Source organism: Drosophila tropicalis, unplaced genomic scaffold (genome assembly GCF_018151085.1).
Source record: "Drosophila tropicalis isolate 14030-0801.00 unplaced genomic scaffold, ASM1815108v1 contig_258, whole genome shotgun sequence".
Taxonomy (NCBI): Eukaryota; Metazoa; Arthropoda; class Insecta; order Diptera; family Drosophilidae; genus Drosophila; species Drosophila tropicalis.
In genome coordinates this window covers 1,023,779-1,043,974 of record NW_027172710.1, presented here as the reverse complement: position 1 = coordinate 1,043,974, position 20,196 = coordinate 1,023,779, and the positions used below count along the sequence as shown (strand labels likewise).

At 37.4% G+C, this 20,196-nt stretch overlaps 1 protein-coding gene across 1 annotated transcript in view; it reads right to left on the bottom strand.

Annotated features, from left to right (window-relative positions):
- Nucleotides 1-1,836: 1,836 nt before the first annotated feature.
- Nucleotides 1,837-20,196, bottom strand: part of Npc1a (Niemann-Pick type C-1a) — a 379,153-nt gene continuing 360,793 nt past the window's right edge. Inside the window, exon 12 of the mRNA XM_068283957.1 lies at nt 1,837-2,053. Within this exon, the coding sequence (XP_068140058.1) occupies nt 1,965-2,053 (89 nt within the window). The 3' untranslated portion in view covers nt 1,837-1,964. The remainder of the gene's footprint in view (nt 2,054-20,196) is intronic.

Sequence of the window (20,196 nt, the reverse complement as noted above, 5' to 3'; positions counted from 1 at the left end):
CACAGTGGGGCCTTCTGGCATTTAGCATTGCAAAAATCATAGCGTCTAAACCAATTAAGCGATTTCAAAAATTTAAAAAGCATATAATAAAGAATACCTTAAGCTTCAAAATGAATGTTTGTCAAAAGTGCTATGTGTTCGTGGTGCTGTAATATTCAAGGTCAAAGTCAGAAAATATTTCCAAGCATATTTTTCCTTTAAAAATGGATCGAAACCCGGTTTTTTTTCAATCACAAATGGATTTTTTCATTGTTTTAGACGACTATGTAACATTTTTTTATGTTTTAATTTAATTTTTTAACATAATTACAAAAAGAAAAAAATTTTTTTTTTTTTTTTTAGGTTAATTTTGAAAATTTGCTATTGATGGCTGATTTTCTTCAAAATAATTTTCAATATTTACATCAGTATCTAATAAACTCAACATTTCGGGACTATAGTTGCTATTTTCCAAATCCTTTCGTGATCGCACGTGTCTCAGTGATGCAATAAGTGGGTCCGAAGAGGCTGCTAGCATGTTAAAAAGATCTTCATAGTGTATCTGAACCTTTTGTAGTCCTTGTTTTTACATTCCTGTGCTTCTTCGGATAGCTCTCCAAGTGGTAAACACTGATATTCTATTAAATCATTTCCGTGAGCCAAAATCCTGTAACTTCAGTCTTGGCAGTTTCAGTGGTGTGCTAGTTTTCCAATGCGTTTTTATTTGTTTTTACCATTACAAAAGATACTTTCCGTCCATCTCACTCGCATCTGCAAATATGTGTAACTTTACTGATTCATTAATAAAAGTTATACCATACTATCTTCGAACCCTAATTAAAAATATTTCTTTAACAAAACGAAGCCATCTCTTCCATTCGATGCACTTTTCTTGATGTACGGTTTGATTCCATACTATCTTATTTGTCCAGATGGACTGTTTTGCCATCAATAAGTACTTGACTTATATTTCAATGAGATCGAAAATTGACATATTGATTCAGAATGTGTCTCGTTTTGTGGAACTCTTTCAAAAGAGAACAGAGACGATCCTTTTAAACGATAGTAGGAACCCAATTTTATTCTCTGCTGTATATTAATGCATACCAAGTACCTTCTGACTAAGAAACGCACCAGCTCTATCGGAATCATCATCTATGCTATCTTCCCCGAACTTATCATTGCAGAATTTAGAGTTTTATACTAGACTTGAATCCGTTTAAAAGCAGTTCCTGCTATTTGCTCTACTTGGGTTAAAATGGGATCGCAATGTCTGTGGTGCTGTTGTTTTCTAATATTTGCTTAATCGCTAATGTTTTTATGTGAGTTCCGCGCATCTGTGGGGCTCTGTTTGTGTTTAAATAAGTTTGGCGCATCCGTGGCACTGTTGTCCTGTTCTTGAAAAGTTTCTCCATTGTTGGCTCAATATCTGTAGTCTTTCAGGTTTTTCATAAAAGAGTAATAAAAGAGTTCTATTTATACAAAGATAGCCAGGAAACCAGGATAATTGATTGTTAACTCACTTAAGAAATTGGGGCTTTTATATAGGCCAAGGTCATGCCTATATTGCAATCTTCCCTTTTGCAGTGGGGCCAAGTGGAGCACAGAATTATAGGCTATCTTGTAGTAAAATTTGGGGTTTGTCATAAAAACAAATCACATTTGCTTAATGTACATCACACCACATACTTAGAGAACCTAAATTCTAAATTGTAGAATTGAGTTATCAAATACTGTATTTTTGCATTGCACGTGATACTCGACTGATCTAATAACTCGAAAGATACAAAAATTAAATTACTTTGCTAGTGTTGAACAAGCTATAACAATATATACACAACAATAAAAAAAATAAAATTGATTGTTCATTGATACTTTATTAGATGTAGAACTAAAATTATAAAAGACTGAAATTAATCACACCTTTACCACATATATATAAGCATTTCATTCAATAATGTATTTTTTAATCTGATGACTTAAAACTATCTTATTTCAGATTGTTCCAGAGCAGTTCCGCGATCACCATATGACGGATTAAAATGGACAACCTTTGCCGAATTGACAGGGGCACCTAAAAATAAATAAATGGCAATATATTAATAGCAGGTATCTCGGACTGTGTAACTTAAAAAGCTTAAGTAAAGGCGAACATAATGACTCCGTAATTAACCTCAGGACACAAGCGGGAATATCGTTTATAAAGGCAGAATGCAGTTGGATTTCGTACTAAGATAAGGATACATCTGACTAGGATTGTACTTAGTGGATAAGTACGAAGGCGAAATGAAGTCAGGGAATTAATTAGAAATAGATTAATCAGAGAAGGCCGAAACACTAATAAAAGCTGCACACGATGGAAGAAAGATAGGATTTCGCTTTGAGTTAACGAAACTATAAAACTCCTTGGGATTTTCGGAGAATTGCAACTTACAATGTTGTAAGTAATTATTATAGCATTCACAATTAGAAACAATAAGATTCGATTTAGCAACCAAGTCACGAAAAAAGATCCGAAGATAGACCCGTGACTTTATACTTTTTGTAATACCTAGACTTAAGACTCTTCAGTTTTGACAGCCCTCGCGTAAACCATGGCGATTTTTGCGTCACTACAGGAGACACTAGGGGTTTACAGTCATTAAAAATTAAGTCAACAGTGGTATAAAATAAAGAAAAAGCGGAATTAATATCCGTACAAGTGCATAAATAAGTCCAATATGTGTTAAGAAAGGCAATGTTTAGTGCGACAAAGTTAGTCTTCCGAAAACATCGGGTGCGTACCGTAGGTTTACACTCGGAGAAACTCAATTGATATCCCCTGGTAACACCATTTTGCTAGTTCTAGATGCTTCACAAAAACTAGGAGCAGAAGTAAAAAATCAGATCCAGAAATCTGCCAGACGTATTTGAAATCGAATTCAGCTGGGCCAACGAAAGCTCAAGCAGATCATCAATAAAATCGTGACACTCAGAGGGCAGCAACGTTGACCAAGTTAGTGTGGCAGGTTAAAGTCCCCAAGGACAATTAATAAGTCTCTGTCAGAAAGTAGTTTAAGTATAAATTTAATAGATTCTAAGTGTAGTAAGTAGGTTGGCCAAGTAACAAAAATGAAAAAACGAATAAAATATACTTTAACGGGTATCGTTATCAGACACGATGATAGGGTGGAATCTACGGCAATAAGAACTCCACCACCTCTACGATCAACTGATCACATCTAAAAATATTGAAATTAGAGGGTAAAACTGTGGCGTCAAAATCGTCAGGTTTTAACCAAGTCTCAGTAATACAATTAGCTCAAAATCAAAAGACAGACCATCTACACAGAGTTTAGAAAGTTAAGGCCTCTGACATTCTGATAGCCGACAGAGAAGTTGTTAGTTTTTTGATAAAGTAGAAGAAGCAACAGATAAGGAAGGATTGGGAATAGATAAAGAAGAAAGAGGAATAGATGGTGAAGGAATCCTTGTTTAGCCCCATGTCTTTCTTTTTCTTGATGTAAAGTGCTTCACAATCAAGCTTTTCGGACAGAAGCTGGAACTGCAGACACTGTCAAAGAACTCAATTGGAACACTGATTTTTAAAGATGGAATTTCTCTAGAATATGAAAATTTAAACTTTTCTATTATATTGGATATATTGGAGACATTCAGAGTAGCCCGAATGTAACGTCAGTTGCAACAAGTGTCACTCCGGCATTACTATTACTAGAATCGCTGTTGGCAATATGCATGGGTGTAGATTCTTGCCCAGACAAAACGGACACTACAGACATCGTCTGCGGAATTGGAGTTTGCATTGGTTGAGAAGGGGTCGGGACTGAAATACCGTAGATGAACCCATAAAACCCATTCCAACCTGTATGAGAGGAAGCCAATTTGAAGCAATTAAGAAATACTTCTCACTGTGCGATGAGAACAAGCGGATCAAAAAGGGTGATCCTGGGTACGATCCTCTGTTTCGCACGCGAAAATTATTTGACATTTTAAATGCAACATTTGACTCGGTGCCTAAGCATATATGCCTACATATTTGAGATATACAGCGGAGCAGGTGATAATGCGATATTACCTTGTTACCCTGATCTCGGAGCATCAGTCAACATACTTGTGCGTTTGACAAAAACTGTTGAAAGTTTCAAACAGCATATTATATATTTTAATAACTCTTATACATCGCTGCCTTTATTGGTATATCTACGTGAAAAAGGAATTTACCGTCTTGGTACAGTCCGGGTAAATCGCGTACCAACCTGCAAGGAAAACAATAGTGCCATCAACAAAAAACCAAGAGGTTATTCAATTGAGTACATGGGGCTGCTCGAATGGAATAATCGAATAATCAATGTTCTGTGGAAAGACAATAAGGCCGTCCGTTTGTTTTCAACATATTTGGGTGTTAAACTGTTTAAAACATCAAACACCAGTGAATCAACACCGAAGGTGGCTCGCTACAACAGGAAGTCGAAGCGAAATGTACCAGTTGATTGCCCACAAATTATTCGGGAATATAAAGCTCATATGCGAGGCGTGGTTGGTCTATTGGGATGCTACCATGTAACGTCCTCCTGGACTTTCGCGAGTCAATTGCTGCGGGTCTAGTGGCGTTTCAATCTACAGACTTGCCAGGTCGTCCACTCAATAGTCACAATTTATCTTCACCTACTCTAATAACTGACTTGAGGTTTGACCTATTAAATCATTTTCCTGAATGGTTGGATCGCTACAGTGGAAAATGATCGTGCAAGCATGGCAAAGACTTCGCAAACCCAGTGCATTTGCACAAAATGTAAACTGCATCTATATGTTCAGCTAACAAAAAACTGTTTTGCTGAGTACCATAATAAAAATTAAAATTATTTAAAAAAAGAAAATGGAATAAAAATTAAAAATGCCTTTAGGCACTTATTAACTGTGAGTAAGAAAGTAGTCTTAGAGGGGTTTGTTGTCAAACTTTTCTCTCTATTATCTCTACCTTGTTTTTGAAAAGTTGACAGAAACGTTGCTGTCTTTCTTTCTTCGTAGGACCATAGGACTTAAAATAGGTGGTCTATTTGAACTTTCAACGCATCCACTTTTCTGGCCTGAAACAATAATGCCTTATTGGCTTTGATATCTGGTATACCGTCTACGAAATCCTCCATTTAACTTTCGTCATCCAAATCGATCGGCTTTGCGATTTCCATTAGCGAATACAAAAACTCATACAAAATCTCACCTCTCTTTAACTGTCGATTGCCTAGTCTTCTATGAACTTCGGCTGATGAAACCTTTACTCTGAATTCGTTTTTCAAAGCTACTTTCAGAGTCATCTGCTTTTTTTAACAGTTTGGGTTGTCTGCATCTGTAGTAATGTAATTAATGAAGTGTCGGCCGTTCGATTCACTCATTGGCAATTAAAGCGTTATTATACTTAAATAGGGATTCCAGAGAGAAGGAAAATAACCCAATCTTCATTCGTTGAATTCGAAATATGAACTGATTTTATTTACTTTAGTATGGAATTTATACAGGGAATCTTAGGCTCTAGGAGGTAACTATTGTTCTAAGAAGATCTTATTCTATGACGACTCAAGCCCGCGTATTCGGGGGTAGAAAATTTTATTACTATTTTGGGCACGGCGTCGTCCACTTGATATCCAGCCATTGTGATCTTTTGGGCTTTTTTTTTTTTTTTTTGATTATTAAGTTACTTAATATTTTGGGTTAGTTTAGAATTAGAAGTGTTTTTCCACAACATGTATGGCTGATTGTAATTCTAGTCACATGCTATGTTAGTTGTTTGTGACAAAAGTACAGTTGTATTATATTTATATAGCGCATCTGATTTGGTAATGCCGCTTCAGATCAACACGATGTTTATTCTTAAACAATAATTGTTCCTATAATTGAATATACAAATTTTAAAAATTTTCCATAAATTTGTAATCAATTTTTAAAGACGAAAATGGCCAAGGAATAGAAACTTCAGCACGACCTAAATTAGCACATATAGAACTAAAAATATATTGTTTTCCTTCTTAGACATCAAGCAGGATTCATTCAATCAATAATCTGCACTACATGGTTCTGAAATGATACCGGTGCTTCTAATTGCATGAAAGCTCCATGACCAGGACTGAGTAAATAAAATCGGGCTTCCCATATGGCACGGTGCTAGGACCCATTTTCTAAGCTCTGTACACCGCAGAACTTCCAATGCTGCAATTAATTATTTTTCTCAGTTATTAAAAATTTCAAAAATCTCTCGAATTTCGGCCTCCCTCCCCGGGTTAAATCCGTCAAAGTTTAACCCAATTCTCACAGTATCATTAATAAAATGGTGAATTGTTACTACGTGCTGGTTTCCAAGGAATGCATACTCGTAGGTATAACCCATGTAGTTATATATCAGATTAACGGAATAGAAGACTGCGAACAGATTACAGGGTGTAGGAGGATATAATTAGAGCAGAGGACCCTAAAAGGTTCCGTTCAAGAGTAAGTTGTTTTGAAAAACTTGCAAATATAAACCTTCATATGACATAGAGGGTTGACGTTGTTGACCAAACAAATATTTCAAATCTCGAAAACCAAATATACATATGTCTATTCAATTGTTTTTACATATTTCATAGTATGTGCTATCTCGCTCACTCTACAAAAACACGAGCACTCTAGCGCCGCCACTAGCCAACGGCCAATTCTGGCCTTATGGACCGCTTGAAATACGTTCATACGCATATTTTGCATGTTTCTAGTCCGATTTCAATAAATTTGGTAGTTTGGTAGAAATAGATAAGATTAATTAATGCGATAGTCAAAAAACTACAGGAGGAAATCTGTTTTTTCTTAATTATGGAGGCGAAAGTGGGCGTGGCAAAACATGAAAATATATATGTATATACTCTGTGCGCATACTAAGCCAGTATACATACTAAATTTGTTGACTTTAGCTTTGTTTGTTTTTGATAAAATCAGTTTTGTTTAACTTGCGGGGCGGAAGTGGGCGTAGCAAAATGTTTAAATAGCCAATATCTGCGCGTCTATTAAACTAGTCTGCATACCAAATTTGATGTCTCTAGCTATTATACTTTTTAAGGAAAACAGTTTTATGTGATTCCTGGGGGCGTAAGGGGGCGTGGCAAAAAGTTTATTACTATGGAAACAGCTGCCTCTGTAGCTGTTGGCCATTGATCCATTATTACTTTGACAGTTTCAGAAAAAATTCCATTTTCAACTCCTTTTTTAACCAATTTTTAAGGGAGGATATTTTCAATAAATGACAATGTAAATTGAATTTAAACCGGCTCGAGGTCAATCTTACAAAAGAAGATTATTTCAAAGGTAACACACAAAAAGGTGAGCAGGTTGTCTGTATAGCTATTTCAAGAACTACCAAGTTCTATCATCAGCAGACTTTGCTAAAGAACTCCAGAATTGCAATAGCCATACCATGTCTTCAACGCTAAAACTTGTTGGGGAATAACATTGCCAACTAAATGAAGCGAAAAAATCTGCCGAAGCCTACAATACCGAAGACCACCTTTTGTGCATTACCCTTAGGCGCTATGAAATATTAGTGTAAGAGCTTCGCCCTTAACAAACTAAATTCAAGACCTGTTTCTTTTTATGCACGGTATATTGTACCATATAGAAAAAGCGTTTTTTTTTGGAATAAAATTCCAAAGTAACGGCGTGCCTTCCGTTAGTGTTATCTGGTTAGAGATTGCGACCTATTGAAATGTAAATTGAATTTAAACCGGCTCGAGGTCAATCTTACAAAAGAAGATTATTTCAAAGGTAACACACAAAAAGGTGAGCAGGTTGTCTGTATAGCTATTTCAAGAACTACCAAGTTCTATCATCAGCAGACTTTGCTAAAGAACTCCAGAATTGCAATAGCCATACCATGTCTTCAACGCTAAAACTAGTTGGGAATTACATTGCCAACTAAATGAAGCGAAAAAAGCTGGCGAAGCCTACAATACCGAAGACCACCTTTTGTGCATTACCCTTAGGCGCTATGAAATATTAGTGTAAGAGCTTCGCCCTTAACAAACTAAATTCAAGACCTGTTTCTTTTTATACACGGTATATTGTACCATATAGAAAAAGGGTTTTTTTTGGAATAAAATTCCAAAATAACGGCGTGCCTTCCGTTAGTGTTATCTGATTCTTGATTACATGGGACCGTTCGCAGTAGTGAGAGGAAGAGGGACAGAGAAGCAAGGGATATGAATTTTTACCTGTTTTTTTGTAAGCGCCATACACTTGGAATTAACTAGAGACTTGACCGCCTGATCATGCTTCAAGTCATTCACCACCTTATGAGGCGACGTGGAGTCCCAAAATGAATCAGGTCTGATAACGGGACCAACCTGGTGGCAGCTGAGCAAATATCAAGAGAGCGATTGTATAAGAAAAGACTTAAAGAGGACCTGTTGTGACGGCTTAGAAAGATATTCGAAGAATCCAATCTAGCAAAAGGCTCTGGGTGCCAGTGCGTTCAGTTTATTGAAATGCGGTGCATGATTGACAGAGTCAAAAGCCTTGCTGAAGTCAATATAAATAGCGCCAGTTTGCAAAGCAGTCTTGAATACGTTTCATTAGAAAAGTAAATTATAATAGGTTAGCAGTTGTGGATCTACGTCTCTTAAACCCAGGTAAGGACGACGAAATAACAGAGCTACAAAAATGTTACAATTGAGATGTTATTATTTTCTCAAATGCTTTAGGTATGGCTGACAATTTGGAAATACACCATAATTGAAAGCTTCGGACTGTTTTCCCTTTTTATGAGCAAATATAAAGTAACTAAGTCGACTTGCCGATTTGGGTATACCATACACCAGGTGAAACAAATATTTCAAATTTCGAAAACCAAATGTATGCCCATTAAATTGTTTTTCATGCTTCATATTATGTGCTATCTCGCTCACTCTACAAACACACGAGCACTCTAGCGCCACCAGTACGTTCATAAGCATATTTTGCATGTTTCTAGTCCGATTTCATTAAAATTTGGTAGTTTGGTAGAAATAGTTAAGATTAATTAGTCTGCCAAATTTGATTGCGATAGTCAAAAAACAACAGGAGGAAATCGGTTTTTCTAAATTATGGCAAAATTTGAAAATATATACACTCTGCGCACATACTAAGCCAGTGTACATACTAAATTTGGTGACTTTAGCTTTGTCAGTTTTTGATGAAATCAGTTTTATTTAATTTGCAGGGGCGAAAGGGGGCGTGTTTAAAATTTTAAAATAGCCAATATCTGCGCGTCTATTAAGCTAGTCTACATACCAAATTTTATGTCGGTAGCTGTCCTAGTTTTTAAGAAAATCAGTTTTATGTTTTATGTCAAAAAGTTTGAACAATTAATTTCTGCGCGCTAACTAAACGAGTATATTAGCCAATTTTGATTTCTCTGTTGCTGTTATACTTTTTAAGGAAATTAGTTTTATGGGATTCCTGGGGGCGTAAGTTGGCGTGGCCAAAATTCAGTTAACTCTATACATTTACATACTACACAAGTATACATACCAAATTTGGTGGCTCTAGCTCTTATAGCCTCCGAGATCTCCGTGTTCATACAGACGGACGGAGGGTATAATAATATTTGATTCCTTCAAAATAGATGGGAAAGCGGATGATGTAACAGAGAGTGTAAACAACTTAAGTATCCACAAAACCTCAAGACGTGTTTTCCGCCAAGGCCAGGTGCATATACTAGTTTGACGGTTCAAAGCAAGAACTGAACTTTTATCAAACACATCGTAGAGGAATAAGTTCTTTTGAAAAAATCAGCAAGTTTGTTGACAATAGCCTGATCATGGTCAGTTTCATTATTTTCGAAAGATAAGTAAGTCGGTCTTACGTTTTGCGTTGACAAAGTTATAAAATTGCTGAAGATAATCCTAACGGCATTGTGAATTCAGCACCATAAAATTTGATCGAGCAACTACATAAAGGGATAAATTCGATATATTACCCGTTTTTTTATCTTTTATAGCATCTTGATTGTAAACTCTTTAAGAAACATATATCATGTTGATCAAGAACATATATACCTTATGTCAAGAAAGCTTTTTTTTTGCTTGTAACATATATTTTCACAGCTTTAAAATACCATTTCGCACTATGGGTGCATAATAAGATACTAAAAATAGATCTGAACAAAGCAATTCATACATTACAAAAATAGTGGAAACCATTTAAAGACAAATTCACTTTTAAGGTACCCTGTAACGGGCACAAAAAATTTACTAAAATAGTGTTTGTTGTGGAATTGGCCGTGGTTTTTTTTATTAATATATATTTTTTTAGAGAACTTTATTGTTTTATTCTTTTAGGCACGTTTTTCTTCGCCATCGTTTTTATACAGAGTGTGACCATCTCTTTTTACAACAAAAATGATAATTGACTTATATACTAGATTCATGAACAGAAATGGTATTTTTCGGTAATATAGCTTAAATATAAATAAAGTGGTATTTTCTGCGACATATTTCCGCCCCCTAGCGTTGAACCAAGTCTTCAGCACGATCCTTTATGTCGCGGGATTCCAGTCCTAATTGTTTCGCTTTTACATTTTCTATAAATCTTTTGACCCATGCTGTGGCTCTTACCAGTTTTGTGAACTTCGAAATTCTATTTTCCAGTATTTTAAATGGGTGGTCATCTTGGTGAACTAGCATCATAAGCTCTGGTTCGTTTGGTGCCTTTAATTTTGGCTGTGGCCACATCTTTTTATCCAGACCAAGAAAGGCTGGACCTTGTTGCCATCTGTCTGTGGCAACTTTAATTGGCGAATCTCTTGTTATGATGTCAGCAATGTTTTCCATAGTTGGAACCCAGTTCCATTCTGCCCTCTTGGACTTTTCGCATATTTCGCTTATTCTGTTGGCTACGAAAACTTGCAGCCTTTCGTTACTGTTTATCCATTAAATCACTGTTTGGGAGTCTGTCCAGAAAAACCTTTCATCAAATTTTAGATGCATTTCGTTTTCAATAGTTTCCGTCAGTCTACATCCCATCACAGCTGCCAATGTTTCAAGTTTTGGAATGGTGAAATGTTTCAAAGGTGAAACTCGAGCCCGAGATGCTATAAGCATGACGTCATATTTTGTTGCGGCTTCTGCACCCTTGTAACTTAGTCGAATATATGCTGCTGCAGCGTATGCTTTACTGCTAGCGTCGCAAAAAACGTGTAGTTCGACTTTCGTAGCAATAGATAAATGTTGGGAGTAACATCTTGGTATACTAACTTCATGTAGTCTTTTCAGATCGTTTAACCACTATTGCCACTTTTTGACAGGGTCGCTTTTAATCACATCATCCCATCCAATGCCAAGTTACCAAATAATACGCATCAAGATCCGACCTTTTATTGTTACTGGAGTCACCATTCCCAAGGGATCATATATTGAGTTGACTGCTGCAAACACCTTTCTTTTTGTAGGCATCCTTGTTCCATTCAGTATATCCTCGCTTATGCTGTGCATTGTAGTTGTTGAGAAAATAAATATGTCTTTTTGTGCGTCCCAAATCATGCCGAGAACCTTCTGAGATATGTCTCCTTTTTCGCCCAATCGAATCCGTGTTAACGGACCACGTAGATCTTCGGGTATTCCCTGTAAGACATCATGATTATTACAAATAAAATTTCGGATTTGAAAATGTCCCGCTGCGTGTATTTTAATTACTGCATGAATTATCTCAACAGCTTCGCGAACTGTTGCTTTTGAATCCAGATAGTCGTCGACGTAATGGTTTTCAATGAAGGCTTGAGCTGCTTCTGGCGCCTCACTTTTATGTATCGCTGCATTGTGGTTTTTTACAAATTGTGCTATAAATGGTGAGGAGGTTGCTCCGAATATCATTGACGTCATCTGATAGACTGTTGGTGGTATTTGGGTATTCATATTTCTCCATAGAAAGCATTGTGAGACTGCATCTTCTTTGGCGATTTTTACCTGGTTGAACATTTCTTTAATATCTGCAGCAAAGGCTATTGTGTTTAATCTAAATCTTATTATTCTAATCTGCATAGGTTTCTTACTGGCCGACGATAAGTGTTTTTTGTTGTTTTTATGTCTGCTACTCTCACTATTCCATCTTCTCCTGGGTGTGTTTTGAGTACTATTCCAATTGGCCATTCACCTCTTGGTGTCATGCATTTCACTACGACGAGTTCACCCTCTTCCAGGTTGTCGCAATTCTTTTCCCATTTCGATCTGTTAACTAAACTTGGGATATATTCCTTAATGAATCGTCTCCAGAATGCTTCCACTAACATTTGCGTCATCCTCCATGTCTTCTTTTCCCTGGATCCGTTAATTTTGCATGGTGCTTCAATAGATCCACTTTGTTGTATGATTATATCATTGGGGCATAATCCTAAGCCGTCATCTGGATCATCCGATTCGAGAATATATGGTCGACTATTTACCAAATGCTCCGCTTCACAAAAAAGAGTTTGCAGCACTTCGTCAGTGGGATTACTTTCGACGGATAGTACGGCCTCTAGTTTTCTTTTAAAGCATCCAATTAGCCTTTCCCAGCAACCTCCAAAATTTGGTGAGTTCGCTGGTATAAATTTCCATTCGATTCCCTTTTGTGTTAGTTCTCCGCGCGCTGCTTGCATATCTATTTCCTCTAGAGCTTCTGTTAGTTCTCTTGAAGCGCCTCTAAGATTAGTACCATTATCGGACCATAATGTTTTAATTTCGCCTCGCCTTGCCATCATTCGACGGATTGCCAAAATGCACGAGTCTGTAGTCAAAGAGTGTGCGATTTCCACATGTATTGCTCTAGATGTTAAGCATGTTAAGAGAAAGAGATGTATCTGCCGCTGGAGCCCCGACCATCTTTCGTATAGAACGTGCCGAAATAATCCATGCCAACGGATGTGAAGGGTTTTTGAAATGTAGAGAACCTCTCCTTGGGTAATAGACCCATTTGCGCTTTAACCGGTTTGGCTTTACGTCGTCTACACCACATACATTCGTTGATAATTCTTTTGATCTTGGTATTCATCTTCGGCATCCAGTATTGCGACTTGAATTTATGTACGACGACTTGTATTCCGGTATGCTGCACTTCGTTGTGAAAATGTTGTACCATCAACTTTGTGAATACTTGATCTCCATATATCATTGACGTCATCTGATAGACTGTTGGTGGTATTTGGGTATTCATATTTCTCCATAGAAAGCATTGTGAGACTGCATCTTCTTTGGCGATTTTTACCTGGTTGAACATTTCTTTAATATCTGCAGCAAAGGCTATTGTGTTTAATCTAAATCTTATTAGCACGCCTACGATTGATGAAAGCCAATCCGGCCCAGTTAGTAGATTTTCGTTTAAGGAAGTGCCATTACATATAGCTGCTGCGTCGAACACTACTCGAACTTTTCCCGATTTCTTGGGATTAATTACTGCAAAATGCGGCAGGAACCACAGTTTTGGGGATTTAACCAAGTTGACATTAGTGACTATTTTTGCATAACCATTCTTGAGTAGCTTCTCCATTTCCTTTTGGTATGCTCGCGCTAGTTCGCTGTTTCTGTTCAGCTTTCTTTCTAGACATTTTAGTCTTTGTTCTGCCATTTGGCGACTATCGGGGAGTTCCACCATGTCGCTTTTCCAGGGTAAGTTTACCTGATATTGTCCATTTACTCTAATTATAGATGAGGATATCTTGCTAATAGCCAATTTTTCTTCAGTTGATTTAGTTTTGTCCGTTTCTGGTTTACAGACACCAAATCCTTCTATGCTAAATTGGTTTTTAAGCATATCGCCCAGATGTTCATGCTCGATGTGGCAGCATATCATCACTTGCATTGTACAAACTCCAGCGCTGAATTGATATTTTGAACAGAGCAGTTGAACTCGTGAAAATCTCCAATTTCCTTTACATATTTTATTTCCTTTGCTTTTGCCATCAGTTCAAACGGCACATTTTCTGGAGCTCCGTATATGTTGTCCAAAATGGCTAGAATTTTCGATGGCTCCTTGGCCGACATCAACAAAATGTCAACCTTCTTACGCGCTGCCCGTTTCAGTGACTTATCGAGACGATATACATCCTCTTCTCCAGAATACTGACACTCGCTCCCCGATTTTATGAACTGCGTCTTAAAATGTCGCCAAGCCAAATGAGAGGAACCGTCAAATTCCTGATTTTTATTGCCTAAGCTTTGTCTGGCTAACATGGTGATTACAGTGCTTTGTATGTTGTTGTCGCCGTTGGAGATCGATAGCGATTCATTTATCGGGTGGTCTCCATCAGACATGACAGATTTTTGGGAGGAGGTAGACGAACGAATCAGTGCTACAGTAGTGTTCAAGGTTGTTTTTTGCTCACCAAAGCTTCCGCGCGTGCATTCAGAACTTTCACCTCTAATGACAGCTGTTGTATTTCAAATTCATGCTCTTCGATGACGTCAGCAGAAGCGCCCCCAGTTTGGGCTTTGCTTAGCTGTCTTTTTACACCAAGCATCAATATTTTCTTTTTTGAGATTTTGTCTTAAAGTTCCACGTTTTCTACATCGATGGCTTCTATTCCCCTTAGTACTTCCAACTGGTTCATGTTTTCGAACTGGTTCTCGGACTGGTTTGCGTTTGATGCTTGTATGACGTTCCCGCTTGATTTGCCATCTCGGTACAGTCTATCCCTTCTTGCGGGGAAATTTCTAGGAATTGGCATACTCGTTGCAAAACGTTTGCGCCCAGCTCTTTCGAGATGCAGTCGATGTGTTCCAGCATCTTTTTGGAATCGTAAGGTAAACCCTTGAATTTTCGTAGTTCGCGCTTCGCGAAATTATCTCTAACAAATTTTGTATATATGGCGAAATGAACGTCGCGCAATTCTTGCGACTTCAACGCCTCCAATTTCTTTTTTATCACTTTTGGCCAACTCCACATTTTTATTAACTATTGTGGACTGTATTATGCGCGTTAATGATCCGGCTCGAAGAACCAATTTTATGTTGTGGAAATGGCCGTGGTTTTTTTATTATTATATATTTTTTTAAAAAGAGAGCTTTATTGTTTTATTCTTTTAGGCACGTTTTTCTTCGCCATCGTTTTTATACAGAGTGTGACCATCTCTTTTTACAACAAAAATGATAATTGACTTATATACTAGATTCATGAACAGAAATGGTATTTTTATATTACTATAAGTAAGCCGTTAAGCCGATTCGATATGGGCATGGGAAGGAACAAATGGCAACATTATTTATGAAAAAATTATTCGTTATCCACAATCGTTTCCATTGTCCACGACGGAACTACCTTGCAGTATTGCTTAATCGGGGGGGAAACTCCCGAACTCGAGCACAACAGTATTGTAGTTTTAGTATTATTTATTATTTATGACCTAAAGGGCGTTTGAACAGTCAAAAACCTAAAGTTGCCCAAACAAACGACAAATAGAAACATGTTTTATTTTAAAAATCGGCATAGCATCGGCATGTCGAACCTGAGTTGTTGATTGGTCTTGTGAAAGTGCACCTAGGTATACTCAGGAATATAAAATCGTCTGCCTGCAATGGACTAGCTACGGTGAAAACTAAACAAGCTGGTGTGCTATACGGTAAGATCTAGAATAATTCCAATGATGGTCCAAATGGAAAAAACACAATAAACAATGAGATTTGGATCGAAATGCTCAACCTCATCCGCGCAATTTGTTAAGAATAAAAACGCATCGGAATACAAGGACTTGTTTCCGAAACAGAAGCAGTAAGAGTTACAGAACAGGCGATTCAGATACTCCGAAGAAAATTGTGTCTAACTTCTAAGTCTGCAATGCACAGTGGTTGCGCTTGTATAGAGTGAGCGTCCAAAAATACTTCCAGTAGACATATCGAGCTAAAATTTTTACTGTAAGGTCTATAGATGATTGTAACTGTAATATATAACCATAGGGCCGGGGCTAACTTCGACCGCGTCAAAGTTTGTATACCCTTGCAACTTTTTTGGTAACTCTTTCCATACCTATTAGCCATCAATGGCTAATGTTTGCGAAAGAATGGCCTACAATCATAGGAAATAATGAAGATATTGATCATAGTCACTGTTTTCCACCGATCGTTCCTATGGGAGCTATATGATATAGTCACCCGGTCTTTATCGAATTCGGCACAGTCATTAACAGATATATTAAATTAAGAAATGTTTAATTTGAAAGCAATCGTGTTAAAAGTAACGGAGTTTTTAAAAAAGTCACTGTTTTCGACCGATAGTCATCCGATCTTGATCAAATTAGGCACAGTAGTTTATAGGTGTAATAAACTCTCTAATATTAAGTTTCACGATAATAGCACAGAAAATAATGAAGTTATTGAGAAAAGTCACTGTTGGTGACTTTGTGGTTTGCATGGGAGCTATATGATATAGTGGTCAGATCCGGCTGAATCCGAGATATACAACCCCTGCAGTATATACAAGCCTACGTGCAAAATTAGCTCTGTAGCTCTTACGGTCTACGGACGGACATGGCTATTTGAACTCGTCTCGTCGTGCTGATGAAGAATATATATACTTTGTATGGTCGGAGATGCTTCGTTCTATGCGTTGCACACTTCTGACCAAAATTAATATACCCTTTTTGCAAGGGATTAAAAAAATCAGCATCATGGGCAAGAGCTTGAAATATCAAATATGCTACTGGAAAACACAAGAAGACGTATTTATAAACGCATCTGGACCGAATTGTTATGGAAATCGGACGATTTCAACATTCCCAATAGCAAAGAAATGCTCATTAAGAGACAATTATTTTTGGAGAAGTAGTTTACCAGGGACCCTAAGTACCGGAAGTAATATTGTTAACTGATGTGTGATTCAGAAGTCAGAACAGAAAATAAGCCTGGACAAGGCATGGTACCTGCCGCTTTTTGGAGTCTTTAATTAAAATAAACTCGGAAAAATTAGAATCGTATTCGATGCTGCAGCGGAAGTCCACAGCGTGTCACTTAACGCACTGCAAATGAGCGGGCCAGACCAATGCCAAACATTAAGTTACATTCTTATAAAATTTAGACTAAAGTCCGTCGGTATTTGCGCAGACATAACAGAAATGTTCCATCAGGTCTTGATACGCAAAGAAGACCGACAGGTTCATCGCATTTTATAGAGAACAATTGAAATTGTTAAGTTTAAAGCCCATGAGTCTATGAGATTAATGGTTTGAGATCGAAATGCTCACCCTCATCCGCGCAATTTGTTAAGAATAAAAACGCATCGGAATACAAAGACTTGTTTCCATAGGTGGTTGATTCTTTTGTGAGGATTATGTTGACGAATTCGTACACTCATATGGCAACGAAATTCGGCATAGTCGTTTATAGGCGTAATAAACTTACCAATATAAAATTTAACGATAACAGCTCAGAACAAAACAAAGTTATTGAGAAAAGTCACTGTTCAGAGTCAAGACTTTTCCGTTTGTATGGGAGATATGAGATGTAGTGGTTCGATTATGCTGAAACAGAGAGTTTAAAAAAGCTCGTTCCCAGAGACGGGCGAAAGTTAATTACTTTTTTATTAAAGAAATTTTAAATGGCGATTAATATTCGATGTGTATTTGTTTATGTTTAAAAATATTTCTTTGCATTAATTTAATAAAAGAATGAGGCTAGCACTTACGATGTCAGGTCAGTCAATCAGTGTTATTCAGTGGCCCATATTAACTATATGTAACCTCAGAAGTTTCTCAATTTGTTTATTGGTGATAAAATAAGTGACGTTTACATATTCTGACGACGCTGTCAGATCTAAGCTTGCAATGCCATCAAAAAAACATTGAAAGTCTGCCTGTCGTAGAAAATATCATTTTATTTGTATTTAAGCTATATTACCGAAAAATACTATTTCTGGTTTTGAATCTAGTATGTATGTAAGTCAATTCATCATTTTGTTGTAAGAAAAGTGATGGTCACACTTTTTATAAAAACGAAGGCGAAGAAAAACGTGCCTAAAAAAATAAAACACAAAAGCTCTCTAAAAAATAAAAAATGATAAAAAAAACCACGGCCAATTCCACAACATAAATTTGGTCCTTCGAGCCGGATCATTAACGCGCATACTACAGTTCACAATAGTTTACAAAAATGTGGAGTTGGCCAAAAGTGGTAGAAAAGAAATTGGAGGCGTTGAAGTCGGAAGTATTGCGCGACGTTCATTGCGCGACGTTCATATATACAAAATTTGTTAGAGATAATTTCGCGAAGCGCGAAGTACGAAAATTCAAGGGTTTACCTTACGACTTCAAAAAGAAGCTGGAACAGATCGGCTGCATCTCGAAAGAGCTGGGCGCAAACGCGTTGCGACGAGTATGCCAATTTCTAGAAACTTCGCCGCAAGAAGGGATAGACTGTACCGAGATGGCATCAAAAATTTATGACGCCATTTCTTGCGAAACTTATGGCAAATCAAGCGGGAACGCCATACAAGCATCAAACGGGAACAGGCCGTTGAATCTCTATCGATCTCTAACGGGGACAACTTCTGGAATTTGACGGTTCCTCTCATAAAATCAGGAAGCGAGCGTCAGTTTTCTGCAAAACAGGATGAATATCGTCTGGATGTCTGTTGATGTCGGTCACGGAGGCATCGAAAATTCTAGCCATTTTGGACAACATATACGGATCTCCACAAAATGTGGCGTTCGAACTGATGGCAGAAAAAAAAAATGTAAAGGAAATTGGAGATTTTCACGAGTTCAGCTGCTCTGGTCCAAATATCTTGCAACCCTTATTGAGCGGCTAAATAAAAGTTTTTTCCGAGAATGGGGATCATTTAATTACAATCAATAACGTAAATCAAGGATGGGCACGTAGTCGCTCTTTTGGCTCCCGTGGCTCTTTACCGGCAGAGGCTGGGCAGAGAAAAAGGTAATTTTTTAGTCTCGACGCACACCCAAATTTTTTGTGTCTCGAGTTTTATGACGAGTCTTAATCGACCTTTTTAGGCAGAGGGACGGCCAAATCCCGAATTTTGCGGGGAGGGATTTTCTGTGCCCAGCCTCTGCTACTGATGCTCTGGCTCCCAAGTTAAATTTACGTGCCCAACCTTGACGTAAATAATGAAGCACAAAAAAATTCGGATCACAAATTCAATCACAAAAGGTTAACAAACTCGCTGCTTCACATGTGTAAAATTTCAGAAGGGACAATGCAATAATCGTGAGCAATGGAAAATAGACAATTGTGAACGATATCATCATCGCTTACTCATCTACAATCATTGACGCAATCTATTAGCGGATGCATTTAAGAAGTCCAAGAAGCAGCAATTCTTAAAATGTTACCAGTTATATTACGTGGTCCAACCGGTGAAAAAGAAATTCTGGCTTTTTTCGACGATGGGTGCACAACGACAATGTTGGATATGACTCTCGCACGTGAGGTCGGTATAATTGGGAAACCTGAACCGCATTGCTTTGGATGGACTGAAGGAATCTGTAAATATAATGAAACTTCGGAAATCGCAGATATTGCTATTACTGGCGATAGCAAAATTCAGAAGCAAAATGTGCGTCTTATCAAGAATTTGAATTTACCAACTCAAGGAATCGATTACAGAAAGAATTTCCATATACAAAAATGGTAAAATTGAACTTGATTCGAAATCTTCAGCCTCATCTCCTCATTGAACAACGACAGACCATTCTAAATGTAGATCCGAATTGTTCGATTATGGCAAAAACCAAACTCGGATGGGTTATACACGGTCCGATAAAAGCAAAAGTAAGAGGCTTAAAAACCAATTTAGAATAGAAGGATTTGTTGTCTGTACACCAGCAACGGACAAAACTAAATCGACAGAAGAAAAATAGGCTTTTAGCAAGATATCCTCATCTATTATAAGAGTAAATGGACAATATCAGGTAAACTTACCCTGGAAAAGCGACGTGGTGAAACTTTGGCGACTGCCAAATGGCAGAACAAATACTAAAATGCTTAGAAAGAAAGTTACACAAAAAACATGAACTAGAGCGAGCATACCAAAAGAGAAGCTACCAGTAGAGAAGCTACTGAATAATGGTAATGCCAAAATACTCACTAATATCAACTTGGTTAAATCCCCAAACTGTGGTTTCCGCCACATTTTGCAGTAATTAATTCCAAGAAACCGGGAAAAGTTCGAGTAGTGTTCGACGCAGCAGCTATTTGTAATGGCACTTCCTTAAACGAAAATCTACTAACTGGGCCGGTTTGG